The 13875-nt window shown below is 42.6% G+C and overlaps 1 protein-coding gene across 2 annotated transcripts in view; it reads right to left on the bottom strand.

The window, feature by feature from the left end:
* LOC126995624 (potassium/sodium hyperpolarization-activated cyclic nucleotide-gated channel 2-like) overlaps positions 1-13505 on the bottom strand; it is a 57598-nt gene extending 44093 nt beyond the window's left edge. Inside the window, exons 1-2 of one of the 2 annotated variants that reach the window (XM_050855344.1) lie at positions 13318-13505; positions 3941-4077 (exon numbers count right to left, since the gene is read on the bottom strand). In XM_050855344.1, the coding sequence (XP_050711301.1) occupies positions 3941-4077; positions 13318-13462 (282 nt within the window). In that variant the 5' untranslated portion in view covers positions 13463-13505. The remainder of the gene's footprint in view (positions 1-3940; positions 4078-13317) is intronic. The other variant, XM_050855354.1, reaches the window with a different exon arrangement.
* Between the last annotated feature and the right edge of the window lie 370 nt (positions 13506-13875).

Raw genomic sequence — 13875 nt, 5'->3', positions numbered from 1 at the left:
ACAAAGGAGCTATGAGAGGAACAAAGGAAAGAAGGAAAGGAGAGAGGCAAAGAAAGGAGGGAAGGAAAGGAATGAAAGAAAAGGTCGAGAGAGGGATGGAAGAGACGAGGGAGGAAAGTAAGAAAAGGAGAGAAGGCAGAAGAAAGGGACAGAAAGGAGGTAAGGAAGAAAGCGAAAGAAAAGATCGGAAAGTTGGAAAGTTTCGTTTAGTCGGCGCAACAACTGTGGTCATATGCCATTGAGAGACAGAAGGGGAAGGAATTATAGAAGGGAACAGATCCCAGGAGACGGGACACAACCCCCGATTAATACCTGGTACCCATTCACCGCTGGGTGGAAAGGGGCGTAGGGTATCGGAAAAGCCGCCCAAATTTTTCCACTCCGCCCGGGATTCAAACCCGGGCTCTCTCGGTTGTGAGCCGAGTGTGCTAACCACTGCACCACGAAGCCCCCAAAGAAAAGATCGGAGGAATAAAAGAAACAAAGAAGGAGATGTAGGGAAGGAGGACGGGGAGGAGGGAGGAGGGGTACACTGACAAGGCTTGCCTTGGACGCAGCGCATGAAGCTAAGGCAAAAGCCGCGGTTACTGTTTTTGATATCACGTATCCGCAGGAGGGTGAAAGGGCGACGGCGAGAAGTTACGATGAAAGACGGGGACGATATTTGAGGACAAGACTAGTGGGAAGGATGAAAACACCAGTGGAACAAGCTGTAGTTGTGGTAGTAGTGGTGGTGATGGTGGTGGAAGTAAATGTAAAGCTGGTAAACTATCCCGTAGACCTTATAATTAGTTTTGGAAGTAGTTGTTGTTCCCCGTAGAATTGTTTTCAGTCATGATGGATTCCCGGACAGTCGTAATAAGAATGACATATGAGTGTGTTGACTTCCCTAGCCAGATAAAACGTGAGACTTACACACGTTAACAGTTAAAGGGACAACCACAAAACAGATGACGTATATAAGTGTGGGTGTATACGTGTGTTTGTCCGTTGAGATATGGGGGCGTGAAGGAACGGAGGCAAGGTAAAAGAGGCGCTGAGGGAGGAGGGCGTGGGTGACGGCGACACACGTGAAAAACAAGACAGTTTGAGGACAACTTTCCGTCGAGGCCACGCGCGCCACGGAAGTTCAGCGGCATGATGCGTGCGACGAAAGCGACGTCGTACACTTAACTTCTTCAACGGTAAATGAGGCAAAGGAAAAATTTAGATGGGAAAATATTACTTTTATAAATGAAGACAGAAGAGAATGCTAATGATCAAATTTAACTACAGAAATATTATCAGCGTGCGAGAAAGAACTGACGACTTTGTTCGACGACCAAGTTGACGGCATGAGACGCCAACTGTTTCCATAATGGGGGGTCGGTCCTGCACGGAATGAAAGGCACGTCTCTCCAGACTGCGAATATATTTGACTCTTTTAAGACTGTTTGTCCAAGTCTGTCTTTGGGTCCGACCGCTTTCATATCAGTATATATATATATATATATATATATATATATATATATATATATATATATATATATATATATATATATATATATATATATATATATATATATATGTAAAATTGTCAACAATTAAACATGCATTACAATATCCTCATTAACTGTAGTGCAATTAATTTAACATGTAGTATCTTAAATCAATGAATTTTCGTAAAGGTTATTGCATAAATCAAAACCTTTAACCCCCTATGTTATGAATTAGTAATGGAACTAAAAAAATGTAGCGATAGATTTATATATATATATTTTTTTTTATATGTAAGAGTTGTGTCTTTGATATATATATATATATATATATATATATATATATATATATATATATATATATATATATATATATATATATATATATATATATATTTACTGAATTTATAATTTTAAATTTGCTTCTAAGTTGGCCCAAAATATATTAATGTTCTGTTGTAAAGTATACGAATACTGTGGTTTCTCTGTGGTCAGCAAACCACTTTAACACTATTTACAATCATTTGTTACTAAATGTGACTGCCAGTCAGTAGGTGAGAAAACGGAGAAGTAAACAAGGAATGCAATGGAATAGTGGCGGAACCCAAACAGACGCGCGAGCAGAGGTGAAGGAGGCAGGAAAGGGAGGGGCGTTTCCTCCTCTTGCCGCGGGTTACTGAGGGGCGGCAGGCGACAGGTGGTGATTAATAAAGGTGCTGCACTAATCAGGTCATCCCAGGGGCCCATTAGTCACCGTCCGATTGTCAGGGTGGTCGAGGTGGAGATGGATGTCTCGGTGTCTTGGGCGGCGAGGCGGCAGAGGGAGACGGGTTGGCAGGGGGCTTGTGTAATAGTTCAATGTCTTTTGGAGGGCGAGGCGGCGGGGAGGATGAAAAGACGATGGAGAATGGGAGACAGAGTGGAGGAAAGGAAACGGTTTAATGACTTGGGGGCGAGGTGGCAGGGGCGAAAGAGGTCACTATTTGGTGCCTCGTGGTGTGTTGGGCCACAAGGACAGGACAAGATAATAGGGAGGCAGTGTTGTATTAGTTTGGGTAGGCGGTGGCGTAGGTGGTATCGTACTGGGCTCACATTCACCGCGTGATGGACGACGCGGGTTCGAATCCCCACGCTACCACTCGGATTTTTCAGTCACCGCCGAGTGGCTTAAAACTACCCACATGCTGTCCTGAAGACCACCCATCAACCCGGACTCTAGAGGAAGCCGTCCAAGCGAATCAAGAACGAGTTCCGGGGGGCAGCATGAGCCAATGCAAGATGGCGCCACTATAAACACTCGCCTGCGCCAGAACGGGCTGGGCCGACCATCAGGCCCCACCTGGAAGAAGCCTTGGGCCGACCATCAGGCCCCACCGGGAAGATGCCTACCGGCGCAATAGGCAACAACGTAAAAAAAAAAAAAAAAAAAAAAAAGTTTGGCTTGAGAAGGACGGCAGAGGATGGGGGGCAGCACCAGGCAAGGAAGAGAAGTAGTAGAGGTCGTGCAAACAATGGAGACTGAGTAGAAAGAGGAACATAGTGTTCAATGGGACGGAGTGAAGAATGGCTGTTCAAGTAAAAAAACAGAGGATATCTTAAGCCCGTACTTCTGAACGTCTCGATGCCTCAGTACGCCTGCTTGAAAAGCCTGGAATTTCCTGGGATTTTCATGAACTAGTGATAGTTTCCAAAGGTTTCTACACATTGAAAGGAAAAAAAAACACCTATGAAAACCCGGTTAATCTTCTCTATATCCTTGGAAAAGAGTCGCTATAGGAGCCCGATACGTTTATGAATATGTATCTTAGAGTTTTGGGGCTAAGAGGAGAGACGAGTGGCTGATGTTTCTTCGGGGTAGGTGTTTGACGTATTCCTCATGTTACGACGCTGCGATGCTTCTCCCGAAACTTGACGATGAACGTGACGTCTCGGTGAACGATCGATTCCCAGGTGTGGTGCGACGACGAGTGTGGACTATTTGTTACGTCATCAGGCATGCAAACACTGAGACGTAAAATACACATGAAATACACCTGCAATACAGACACGCACTCACACTCGCCGATCACACACACACACACACACACACACACACACACACACACACACACACACACACACACACACACACACACACACACACACACACACACACACACACACACACACATACACGTACATACACACTCCATTCACTACTCATACCTTCTACTAATGAGGTATCACTTTGCATGAGTCTAGAACCTACAAAAAAAACATACAGGTAATAATATCCATGCATGATTCAACTTTCCATAGAGCAACAACACTGACCAAATGACTATCCTATCACATAAATCTACAATGAACAATAAACATTAAGAAACCGACACACCGCCCTTGGAGGTACACAAACACGTATATTGGGGGCGGTCGGTGGATGAACAGCATATAGGGCTCAGAGAAAGGCCGGGAGGCCGCGTTACCTGGTTGAAGATGAGAAAGATGTAGTCTAGCGGCACCGAGGAGATAAGGTCGAGGAAGAACCATGTTTTAAGGTAATGCTTGGCGATTAGTTTGGGGTCGAGAATCACTTGCTCGGAGTTGTCTTGTTGCATGATACCTGGTGAACAGACACACATGGTTAATCAAGAGGCGATGGCGAGGGATATGACAGGTATAAATGCAGAGTGTAATGATATCAGAAAGGAAGATATAGGCACATAATGACTGAAATAGTACATGAATAAAGATAAATGTGAGATAAAAAAGACATAGATATAGATATAATTGAAATTATCAATATATAGACAAAAAGACACACACACACACACACACACACACACACACACACACACACACACACACACACACACACACACACACACACACACACAGAAAGTTTGAGGAGTAAAACGGCAGAGCAATCACACATATTCTGCATTTTAACTGGAACTTTTATTTATATTTCTCCAGACAACAAAAGGACGCACGACACTATTAATCTGTCTTTTAATTTAGATATTTTTTCCAATATTTTAGAAAGCCATCGTGTGTGTGTGTGTGTGTGTGTGTGTGTGTGTGTGTGTGTGTGTGTGTTTACGTGTATCACCAGTTTTCTGCCTTTGCTTGCATCCGTAAACCATCTGCCCCCACTTCCTTCAACAAAGAAACAACACGTACATTTCACAAAACTTCCTTTCCAAACACACACACACACACACACACACACACACACACACACACACACACACACAGAAAACACAAAACTCCGAAGGATACACACAATTAATAACATACACACAAAAAAACATAGAGAACCTTCCACCTCCTCCAATTATGAAAGCAGGACGGGAGAGAGAGAAAAAAAATCAACTGTTGGATTTAACGAAATATCAACGAAGAGCAAAGGCAAGTAAACACGGAGAAGTGAAAAACAAACACGACAAACAACGTCAACCTGTTTTTTGGATGTTAAGGGTCATGGGAGAAGGGGAATCAGAGGGAATAAGAGACAGAGAGAGGAAAGTGGAGGCGGAGAGGGGAGAGGGAGGAAGAAAAGAGGTAATACTAGTAGGGTCTGAAACTAGGAAGCAAATGACAGGGAAAAGGGGAATAAAGAGAACAGAGAGTATGGAAAAGGACACGAGAGGAGGAGGAGGAGGAGGAGGAGGAGGAGGAAAACAAAAAGTAAAAAAATGAGAAGATTAAACGGAGAAATGGTAAAGGTAAAGTAAAAGACATATTAAGAGAGAAAGGAAAATAGCTAAAATTTTGGAGAAAAGAGAAGAGAATAGTGAGAGGAAAACAACGAGAGAGAGAGAGAGAGAGAGAGAGAGAGAGAGAGAGAGAGAGAGAGAGAGAGAGAGAGAGAGAGAGAGAGAGAGAGAGAGAGAGAGAGAGAGAGAGAGAGAGAGAGAGAGAGAGAGAGAGAGAGAGAGAGAGAGAGAGAGAGAGAGAGAGAGAGAGAGAGAGAGAGAGAGAGAGAGAGAGAGAGAGAGAGAGAACTGCGGCTTTTTTTTATTCAGGAAGGAGAACGGGGACATTAGAGGTTACCTTATCCTGCTCACGACACTTTTAATGACTTATCCTCCTCCGCCAACTTGACCTCCTCTTCCAAATTGTTTTCTTCCTCTTTACCGTTCTTCTCTCTTATTCTCTCTCTCTCTCATTAATACCCAAACAATGCTATCTCGCCACCTTTAGAAACGTAAGATTTGATAAATAGATAGATAGATAGATAGATAGATAAATAGATATATATATAGATAGAGAGAGAGAGAGAGAGAGAGAGAGAGAGAGAGAGAGAGAGAGAGAGAGAGAGAGAGAGAGAGAGAGAGCGGCATAAAAGGGAAGAGAAAGTTAAATGAGTCTAAAAAAGGGGAAAATAAACGACAGGGGAAGAAGGAAAAGAGGAAAAAAAGAAGAATGGAAAATAGGAAGCTGGAAAACAACTAAGGGAGAAAGGAAGAACGGAATGGCTGTGAGGGGAAAAGAGGAAGAGTGAGAGGGGACCGTGAAAGGAGTGAAAAAAAAGGGGAATTGGAAGGGAAAGCAAAACATGATGGTGCCAAAGAGAATATGAAAGAAAATAAAAAAAGGGAAAGGGAAATGTGAGATGGAGGAAGTACGAGAAAGGGAGTGGAAGAATCAAGAGAAAGAAGAAGAGGAGGAGGAGGAGGAGGAATAAACGAAAGAAAGACCAAAAAATGTACGGAACAGTGGAAGACGGTAGGGACAGAGGAAAAAAATATAGAAGAAGAGGGAGGAGGAGATAAAAGAAGGAAGAAGAGAAAGTGGAAAAGAAGCGAGGAGAGTCAAAAGTGTGGGAAAATAGCTGATGGGGAAAATTGGAAAACGAAATATAGATGGATGATTGGCAGCGAAGGGAGGAAGCAAGAAAAAATTAAGAAAAGGAAGAGGAAGAGGAGAAATAAGAGGAGTAGGAAGAAGAGCAGCAATCGATCAAGTCTCCTTTATTATTCATACTTCTATAAGACAAAGAAAAATATCAAGTAATATCACACACGAGAGAGAGAGAGAGAGAGAGAGAGAGAGAGAGAGAGAGAGAGAGAGAGAGAGAGAGAGAGAGAGAGAGAGAGAGAGAGAGAGAGAGAGAGAGAGAGAGAGAGAGAGAGAGAGAGAGAGAGAGAGAGAGAGAGAGAGAGAGAGAGAGAGAGAGAGAGAGAGAGAGAGAGAGAGAGAGATTAAGCCATGTAGTTAGGCAAAGCAGAGGCACTAAGAGGAGGAAGAGAAATACGAAGAAGAGGAGCTGAAAAGGAGAAGGAGGAGAAAGAGGAGGAGTAGGAGGAGGAAGAAGATGGAACTACTAAACTGAGTCATTAACGTTCTCCATTAGCATCTGCCTCATTAAGCACCTGTGACGTCAGTTGTGAGAATCACCACACACACACACACACACACACACACACACACACACACACACACACACACACACATATACACACGAACACACATACACATGAACACACACACACACACACACACACACACACACACACACACACACACACACACACACACACACACACACACACACACACACACACACACCTCTCCTGACCCTCACGGGGTCAAGACGTGTCACATGGCGCTCCCCATAGCAGCCACAGGGTCAGTCTGTTGACCCTTTTCCCTTTTCCTTCTCCTTCGCTCCCATTCCCCCGCCCCTTCCCATTTTTTTCAAGAAACTCATTATAACTAAGAACACTTGTGAAATGCTGTGACATTAAACAGACATACAGTGAGTGCAGTGTGTTAGTGGTGCTGGAAGGTAGTGAGAGCTGTGTCGCCAACGCCTCGTCATCGCCGACACGCTCAAGCTCCGAAGGACACCATCTCGGTCACCCAGCAGCAGGGGAAGGTCAGTTCAGGTGGCAAGCAGTGTGGCAGCCTCGTCACTCAGGTTTGGAGCAAGATGCACGGCACCTTCATCAACGCTGTACACTTGTTCCCAGAAATAGATACAACAACCAAGCGGGCGGCACCCAGCACCTGTGTCTCGCCGGCCCAGGCTTAGCACCTCCTTACTAAGCCTGGGTACCTGAGTGACCTCCCAGATAATGCCCACCTGGATCCCTCTGGGACCTGTCACCTGAACCCAGCATCCTACCTGAGGATTAACATCGCACTTGACCTCACCGCCATCTGGAAGAATCCGCCCCTTCGCCCTCCCCGGCACCACCACACTGCACTCCACCCCATCCCCCACCTCCTATCACCCCTACCTCCCCAGAGACAAGTTTGACCCCCGTTTTCCATCTCCCCTTCCTTTTTTACTCGTTATCGTTAGTGAAACTTACTTAAAATGTATTTCTAAAATGTAAATTTTCAGCCTGACGGCTGCCGTATTTGAATAAACCATATATTATTATTATTATTATTACATATACACACGCACATACACATACACACACGCACGAAAGGAGGAATTTGGGTATTACAATTTAAAAAAAGTATAAAGTATAAGGTGATAATATGTGTGTGTATGTGACCTAGTACTTTTTTTTTTAATATGTTCAATTAATTTACCTTTTTCAATTTCCCTCAATCTATTCTCTTTTTTTGTTTTGACATTCACAATAACAAAAGTTCATGGATTCGCGTGGGGGATGCTTTTCCCTGAGCCAGCGTGTCAAAGAGAATACTCGACATCATTTAAGTGCAGTGTGTGTGTGTGTGTGTGTGTGTGTGTGTGTGTGTGTGTGTGTGTGTGTGTGTGTGTGTGTGTGTGTGTGTGTGTGTGTGTGTGTGTGTGTGTGTGTGTGTGAGAGAGAGAGAGAGATACTAATGGCTAATGGATGTTTTGTTCTATAGTTGACTTAATATATTATGAATGTGTTTGTACGCCATGCGACAGTCATGTAAGTATGCATGCATACATGTACGGATGGATGGACGAATGCATATTTGTGGTATGTATTTTCTTTGTTTGAATACACGCATGTCTATCTGTATGAATGTATGCTCGAATGTACAACTTGTGGAACTTGAGCCCGTTGAATAGGATTATGCATACAAAAATAAAAAGACAAAAGGGGAGAATGAATTAATGAATAAATGAAATGACAATATCCATTGTTCATAAACCAGGTTAACTGTGTGTGTGTGTGTGTGTGTGTGTGTGTGTGTGTGTGTGTGTGTGTGTGTGTGTGTGTGTGTGTGTGTGTGTGTGTGTGTGTGTGTGTGTGTGTGTGTGTGTGTGTGTGTGTATGCAGCATGTGTGTGTGTGTGTGTGTGTGTGTGTGTGTGTGTGTGTGTGTGTAATTCACCACGGCCTGATCACGAGTTGGACTCGCTTTCGCCAGCAGGTAACCTCCCGACACGAGCAAGTGCATGCTCATTATCGTCGATCTCTGGGTACTGCCAGGACCTCACACACCACAAACCCCATCCCCCCTGCTCTAGGGGGGACAGTAACCACTCCTAGTCAACGGAAAGAATCCGGCCTGAGCGGGGCTCGAACCGCCGCCTGTTTGGCCGTGAAGCCTTGCAACGTGGCGCTCTAGCCGATTGAGCTACTGGAGGTGTGTGTGTGTGTGTGTGTGTGTGTGTGTGTGTGTGTGTGTGTGTGTGTGTGTGTGTGTGTGTGTGTGTGTGTGTGTGTGTGTGTGTGTGTGTGTGTGTGTGTGTGTGTGTGTGTGTGTGTGTGTGTGTGTGTGTGTGTGTGTGTGTGTGTGTGTGTGTGTGTGTGTGTGTGTGTGTGTGTGTGTATTTCATGCTCTGGACATAATTATTGAATACTAACAAAGACTATCAATTTCTTTACGCCAGAGTGGGCGGTCTAGGGCACAAAAAACTGACGGGAAAAAGCCTGTAGAACTACTTGTCCCCAAAAAGGAAAAATGGAGAATCCAAATAGGAAAAAAAACTTGTAGAAATGTCGTGATACTCCCCTTTTGAAAGAGTTCAAGTTGCAGGAAGGTGGAAATATGGACGAGGGAAGGATGTTCCAAAGCCTACGAGCGACAGGGATGAAAGAATGAAAAGGTAGGTAAAGTTGGGGGTATACCCTGTAGCAGCGCGTGGCTTCGGTGCTCATCTCCGTAACATTGGCCCTTGAGCCTGTGGTGGGAGGGAGCCCATTACTCCGGGACACAGGGCCAGTGTGACATCCGGGTTACCACAGTTTACCTTCCCCAGGTTTCCCCAGGTACCCATTTATCGACCAGCCCGAGAGGGAGGATGAACAGCTGGGTGAGCTGCACGCCGACTGCCCGGGCCGGGATTCGAACCCGGGCCCGCGGAGTAGAAGCCAGGCACGCTGACCACTATATAGACCACAAAGAATGAAGATGCTGGTTAACTTATGCATAACGGAGTTGGACAGAATAGAGGTGAACTAGAGTAAAATTTCTTGTGCAATGAGTCCGTGGAAGGGGTGGAGACAGGCATTTAGAAAGTTCATAAGAGCAGCTAGCATGAGAATAGAGACTTGACCCTATTCAAAAGGGTTGTACGCCTGTACCCGCCCACCCCCTATACACACATGATATGCATATTCCATACAGGGGGGAACAAAGCACTAGAATATGGTTAACATTTGTGAGGGGGAAAATAATTATTTGAGACAAATCAGCCTCCTTGGGGTTAGGCCATTTGTAGAGAGGATATATGAAGTTTCCAGTTGAGACAGACTAAAAATGTGGAAGAAGGGAGCAGCTGAGTGTAATGGAAAAATAGGGGGTGGATGTTTAGAAGATTGTGTCGAGTTTTCAGGTGGAAAAGTTGGGTTTTCAAGGCAATTAATGACACCAGTTACTACTTTCGTATTCAGGAAAAAATACAAGCTCCGAGATAAGGGGCTTTGTAGCATCTAGCCTTGAGTTGTGCAATTTCTGCTGCGAGGGTCTTGTGTTGAAATATGTTGAATAATGCGTAGCTGATGATATTAGTGAATATAACGGTTTATTTGGGAAAGATCATTAATGAATAATAGAAAAAAAGTGAGAGATAGAACAGAGTCCTACGGAATACCACGAATACCACTGCATACAGCTTTAGGGGTAGAATAACGAAAGTCTACCACATCGGATATAGATAGGCCTGAAAGAAAACTTAAGATTAAGGTACAGAGGGAGGGATAAAATCCGTAGCCGGGTAATTCAAAAAGCAACGATTTGTGGCAGACTTTGTCATAGGCTTTCAAGATGTTTAAGGTAACATCAAAAGTTTCATCGAAACGGCTAAGAAAGGATGACTGGTGAAGTTTAACATTTACAGGAGAGATTCTTCTAAGTTTCCTTTTAATTTCTAGAAATCGCGGTTACTTATAGAATTACTTAAAAGTCGTCGAAAATGGAAAAGTCCTCGAGGGGTACTTTTACAACCAAAACCTGGGTTGGATTGTTTATGACCAGCAAAATGTTGACAAGGAGGGACAAATAAAGGTGTGTTCAATATTGATGCTTATATCCGTTACATGTTTGTATAAACTTGATTAATATTAAAAAATCTTTTAAATCTTAAGTCTTTGTCATATAGCCAACAATTGAGCTATAATTATAAGCAACCAAGCAAACCATGGCAAAGGTAATGCAAATCACTCCACCTTTTAGAAGTGAGGTAATAACCGCTACTAAAATGATAACAGCTTTTAGCTCCCTTTCTAGAAGGAAGGCTAGACGTCTTTGTTAATATGGCCACAGGAACAAGTTTGGAAAGCAAGACAGAACGCCAGTTGCATCAAAGAGGTTAGAAGTTGATGGATCCTTAAGATATTTCTTGTTAAAAACTGTTTAAAAAGCTTTAGAAAAACAATAACGTACAGCTGTAAAAAGGCGTAAAGCCACCAAGAAGAAAAGATAAATGATAAGAAAATTCTGAGGGCACGAGAACAAATAATATCAATGCGTATAGAGACGCGCCATCCACATTTTGGACTGAAATTTAGGATGGAGAAGGCAGGAGGGATCAGACTAAAAACTACTGCCAGTAATCTCAGAAACCTGTGTTCTGATAGGCAGTATAGTTTAGAGGAGGAGAGATGGTGATCCACATAATGGAAATTCGAGGAAACATCGAGAATGGTGGAGGAGTTGTTGAAGATAAAGACACCTCTTCGGGTCGTCACCAGATGTGGGGTCTGACTTGGGAACATTTTTAGTCCCCTTCCCAGATGGGGTTGATTATATATTCATAATAATGTTGTATTAACTTTTGAATAAAAGTTAGAGGGAAGTGTGTGTGTGTGTGTGTGTGTGTGTGTGTGTGTGTGTGTGTGTGCAATTCACTACGGCCTGATCATGAGTTGGACTCGCTTTCGCCAGCATGTACCCTCACGACGTGAGCAAGTGCTCATTATTGTTGATCTCTGGGTACTGTCAGTGTGTGTGTCATATGCATGTAATCTGGTGTGAAAAGTAGGAGAATTTGTCCTTAGAGAACATGCTGAACTACTTTGGTGTGAATTCAGATGAAGAAATGACGAAAATGAAAGAAACGGGAGGATCTTTGATGGGCTTGCAGCATCCCATTGCCCATACATATATATATATATATATATATATATATATATATATATATATATATATATATATATATATATATATATATATATATATATATATATATATATATATATATATATATATATATATATATATATATATATATATATATATATATATATATATATATATATATTTATATATATATATATATATATATATATATATATATATATATATATATATATATATATATATATATATATATATATATATAATATATATATATATATCTATAATAATAATAATAATAATAATAATAATAATAATAATAATAATAATAATAATAATAATAATAATAATAATAATAATAATAATAATAATAATAAGTGGTAGGCAGGAGAAAAAAATGGGACTAGAAGAAGAGGATCGGTGACAGCAATACCTGCAACAGCGACAACAGAAACATTACCTTTAAATGCTCATAAATAACCGGACTTTAAAATACGTCCATTTCATAGGATTTTTGAGCACCCGAACTTTCTTTCGATGCGAAATAAAATGTCCGGCGCAACACGTTCAGGGTGCGGAAAACTCTGCTGACTGATGTGTTCTTTTCCAGGGGGAGGTGCGGGTGAGGTGTGTGTGTGTGTGTGTGTGTGTGTGTGTGTGTGTGTGTGTGTGTGTGTGTGTGTGTGTGTGTGTGTGTGTGTGTGTGTGTGTGTGTGTGTGTGTGTGTGTGTGTGTGTGTGTGTGTGTGTGTGTGTGTGTGTGTGTGTGTCGTCGCTGCCGTTCCTGGTGACTCAGAATCAACATCGAAAAGTTACATTAAACAGAACATCTCGTCAATACTCGAAACCCGAGCCGATAAAATATTCAGGTCCAGGATGACACGGAGTTGAGGCACTATAGTGGAGTGGCGCACCATTTAGGTTTGGCCTCACGTGAAAATAAATGCTGCGGAAAACTGAGACTGAGGAACAAAGATGAAATATTGTCTAGTTAAGCAACGTTTATTGGCGTTTACTTTGAAATTAGTACACTTTTATACCTCAGCTCAACATTTCTGAGCATAGATTTGTTCTTGATATGAGCAATGATTGGAAAGGTGCGTACGGATTGGTGAAAATAGACCAATTTGAGAGCACAGGTAAGTGGTGGCGAGGAAGATAGGTAATCCCCGCCTACCGCTACCTGTCACGTCCTAACCCCTTCTCATCAGCAGGTTCAGTCGCTCTCCCAAATACCGGACACTTTATGAACGATGGAATAGAGAAATGATCGAAACCCTAAAGAAAATGAACGATGCTTATGAGTTCTGACGTTTTCATTATATTTCACGTTTCTGTAGTCATTGTGGATATACTTTTACATTTTTGGCTGCCTGTACTTACCCGTTCTAAAATTGACGACAATGTCTATGAGGAATATTGTGTCTGAGAGGCAGTTGAAGGCGATCCAGCGTGTGGAGAGGTCGTCGTTGAAGAAGGAGATAGCCACCGGCAGGATGATGAGGTTGGCGACCAGGAGGAACAGCATGCAGAGGTCCCAGTAGAATCTGCAACACAAGAACAAGCACGTCAGGAAACACTCAACAGGACGAGGCAGTTTTCTGGGCTTATAAATTAGAAACAGTCAACAGGGCGAAGCAGTATTTTCTGTGCCTATAAATTAGAAACACTCAACAGGACGAGGCAGTGTTTTCTATGCCTATAAATTAGAAACACTCAACAGGGCGAAGCAGTATTTTCTGTGCCTATAAATTAGAAACAGTCAACAGGACGAGGCAGTGTTTTCTATGCCTATAAATTAGAAACACTCAACAGGGCGAAGCAGTATTTTCTGTGCCTATAAGTTTACATGGAAGAAAACAAAGATGAGGCATACGCAAGTCCCAGGAAAATCAGTAACACATGAACGCACATGTTAAGAAACACTAAACAGGACGTTTG

Source organism: Eriocheir sinensis, chromosome 1 (assembly GCF_024679095.1).
Source record: "Eriocheir sinensis breed Jianghai 21 chromosome 1, ASM2467909v1, whole genome shotgun sequence".
NCBI lineage: Eukaryota > Metazoa > Arthropoda > Malacostraca > Decapoda > Varunidae > Eriocheir > Eriocheir sinensis.
Note: the sequence above shows the minus strand (reverse complement) of the source record. Positions and strands in the feature narration are given on the sequence as shown.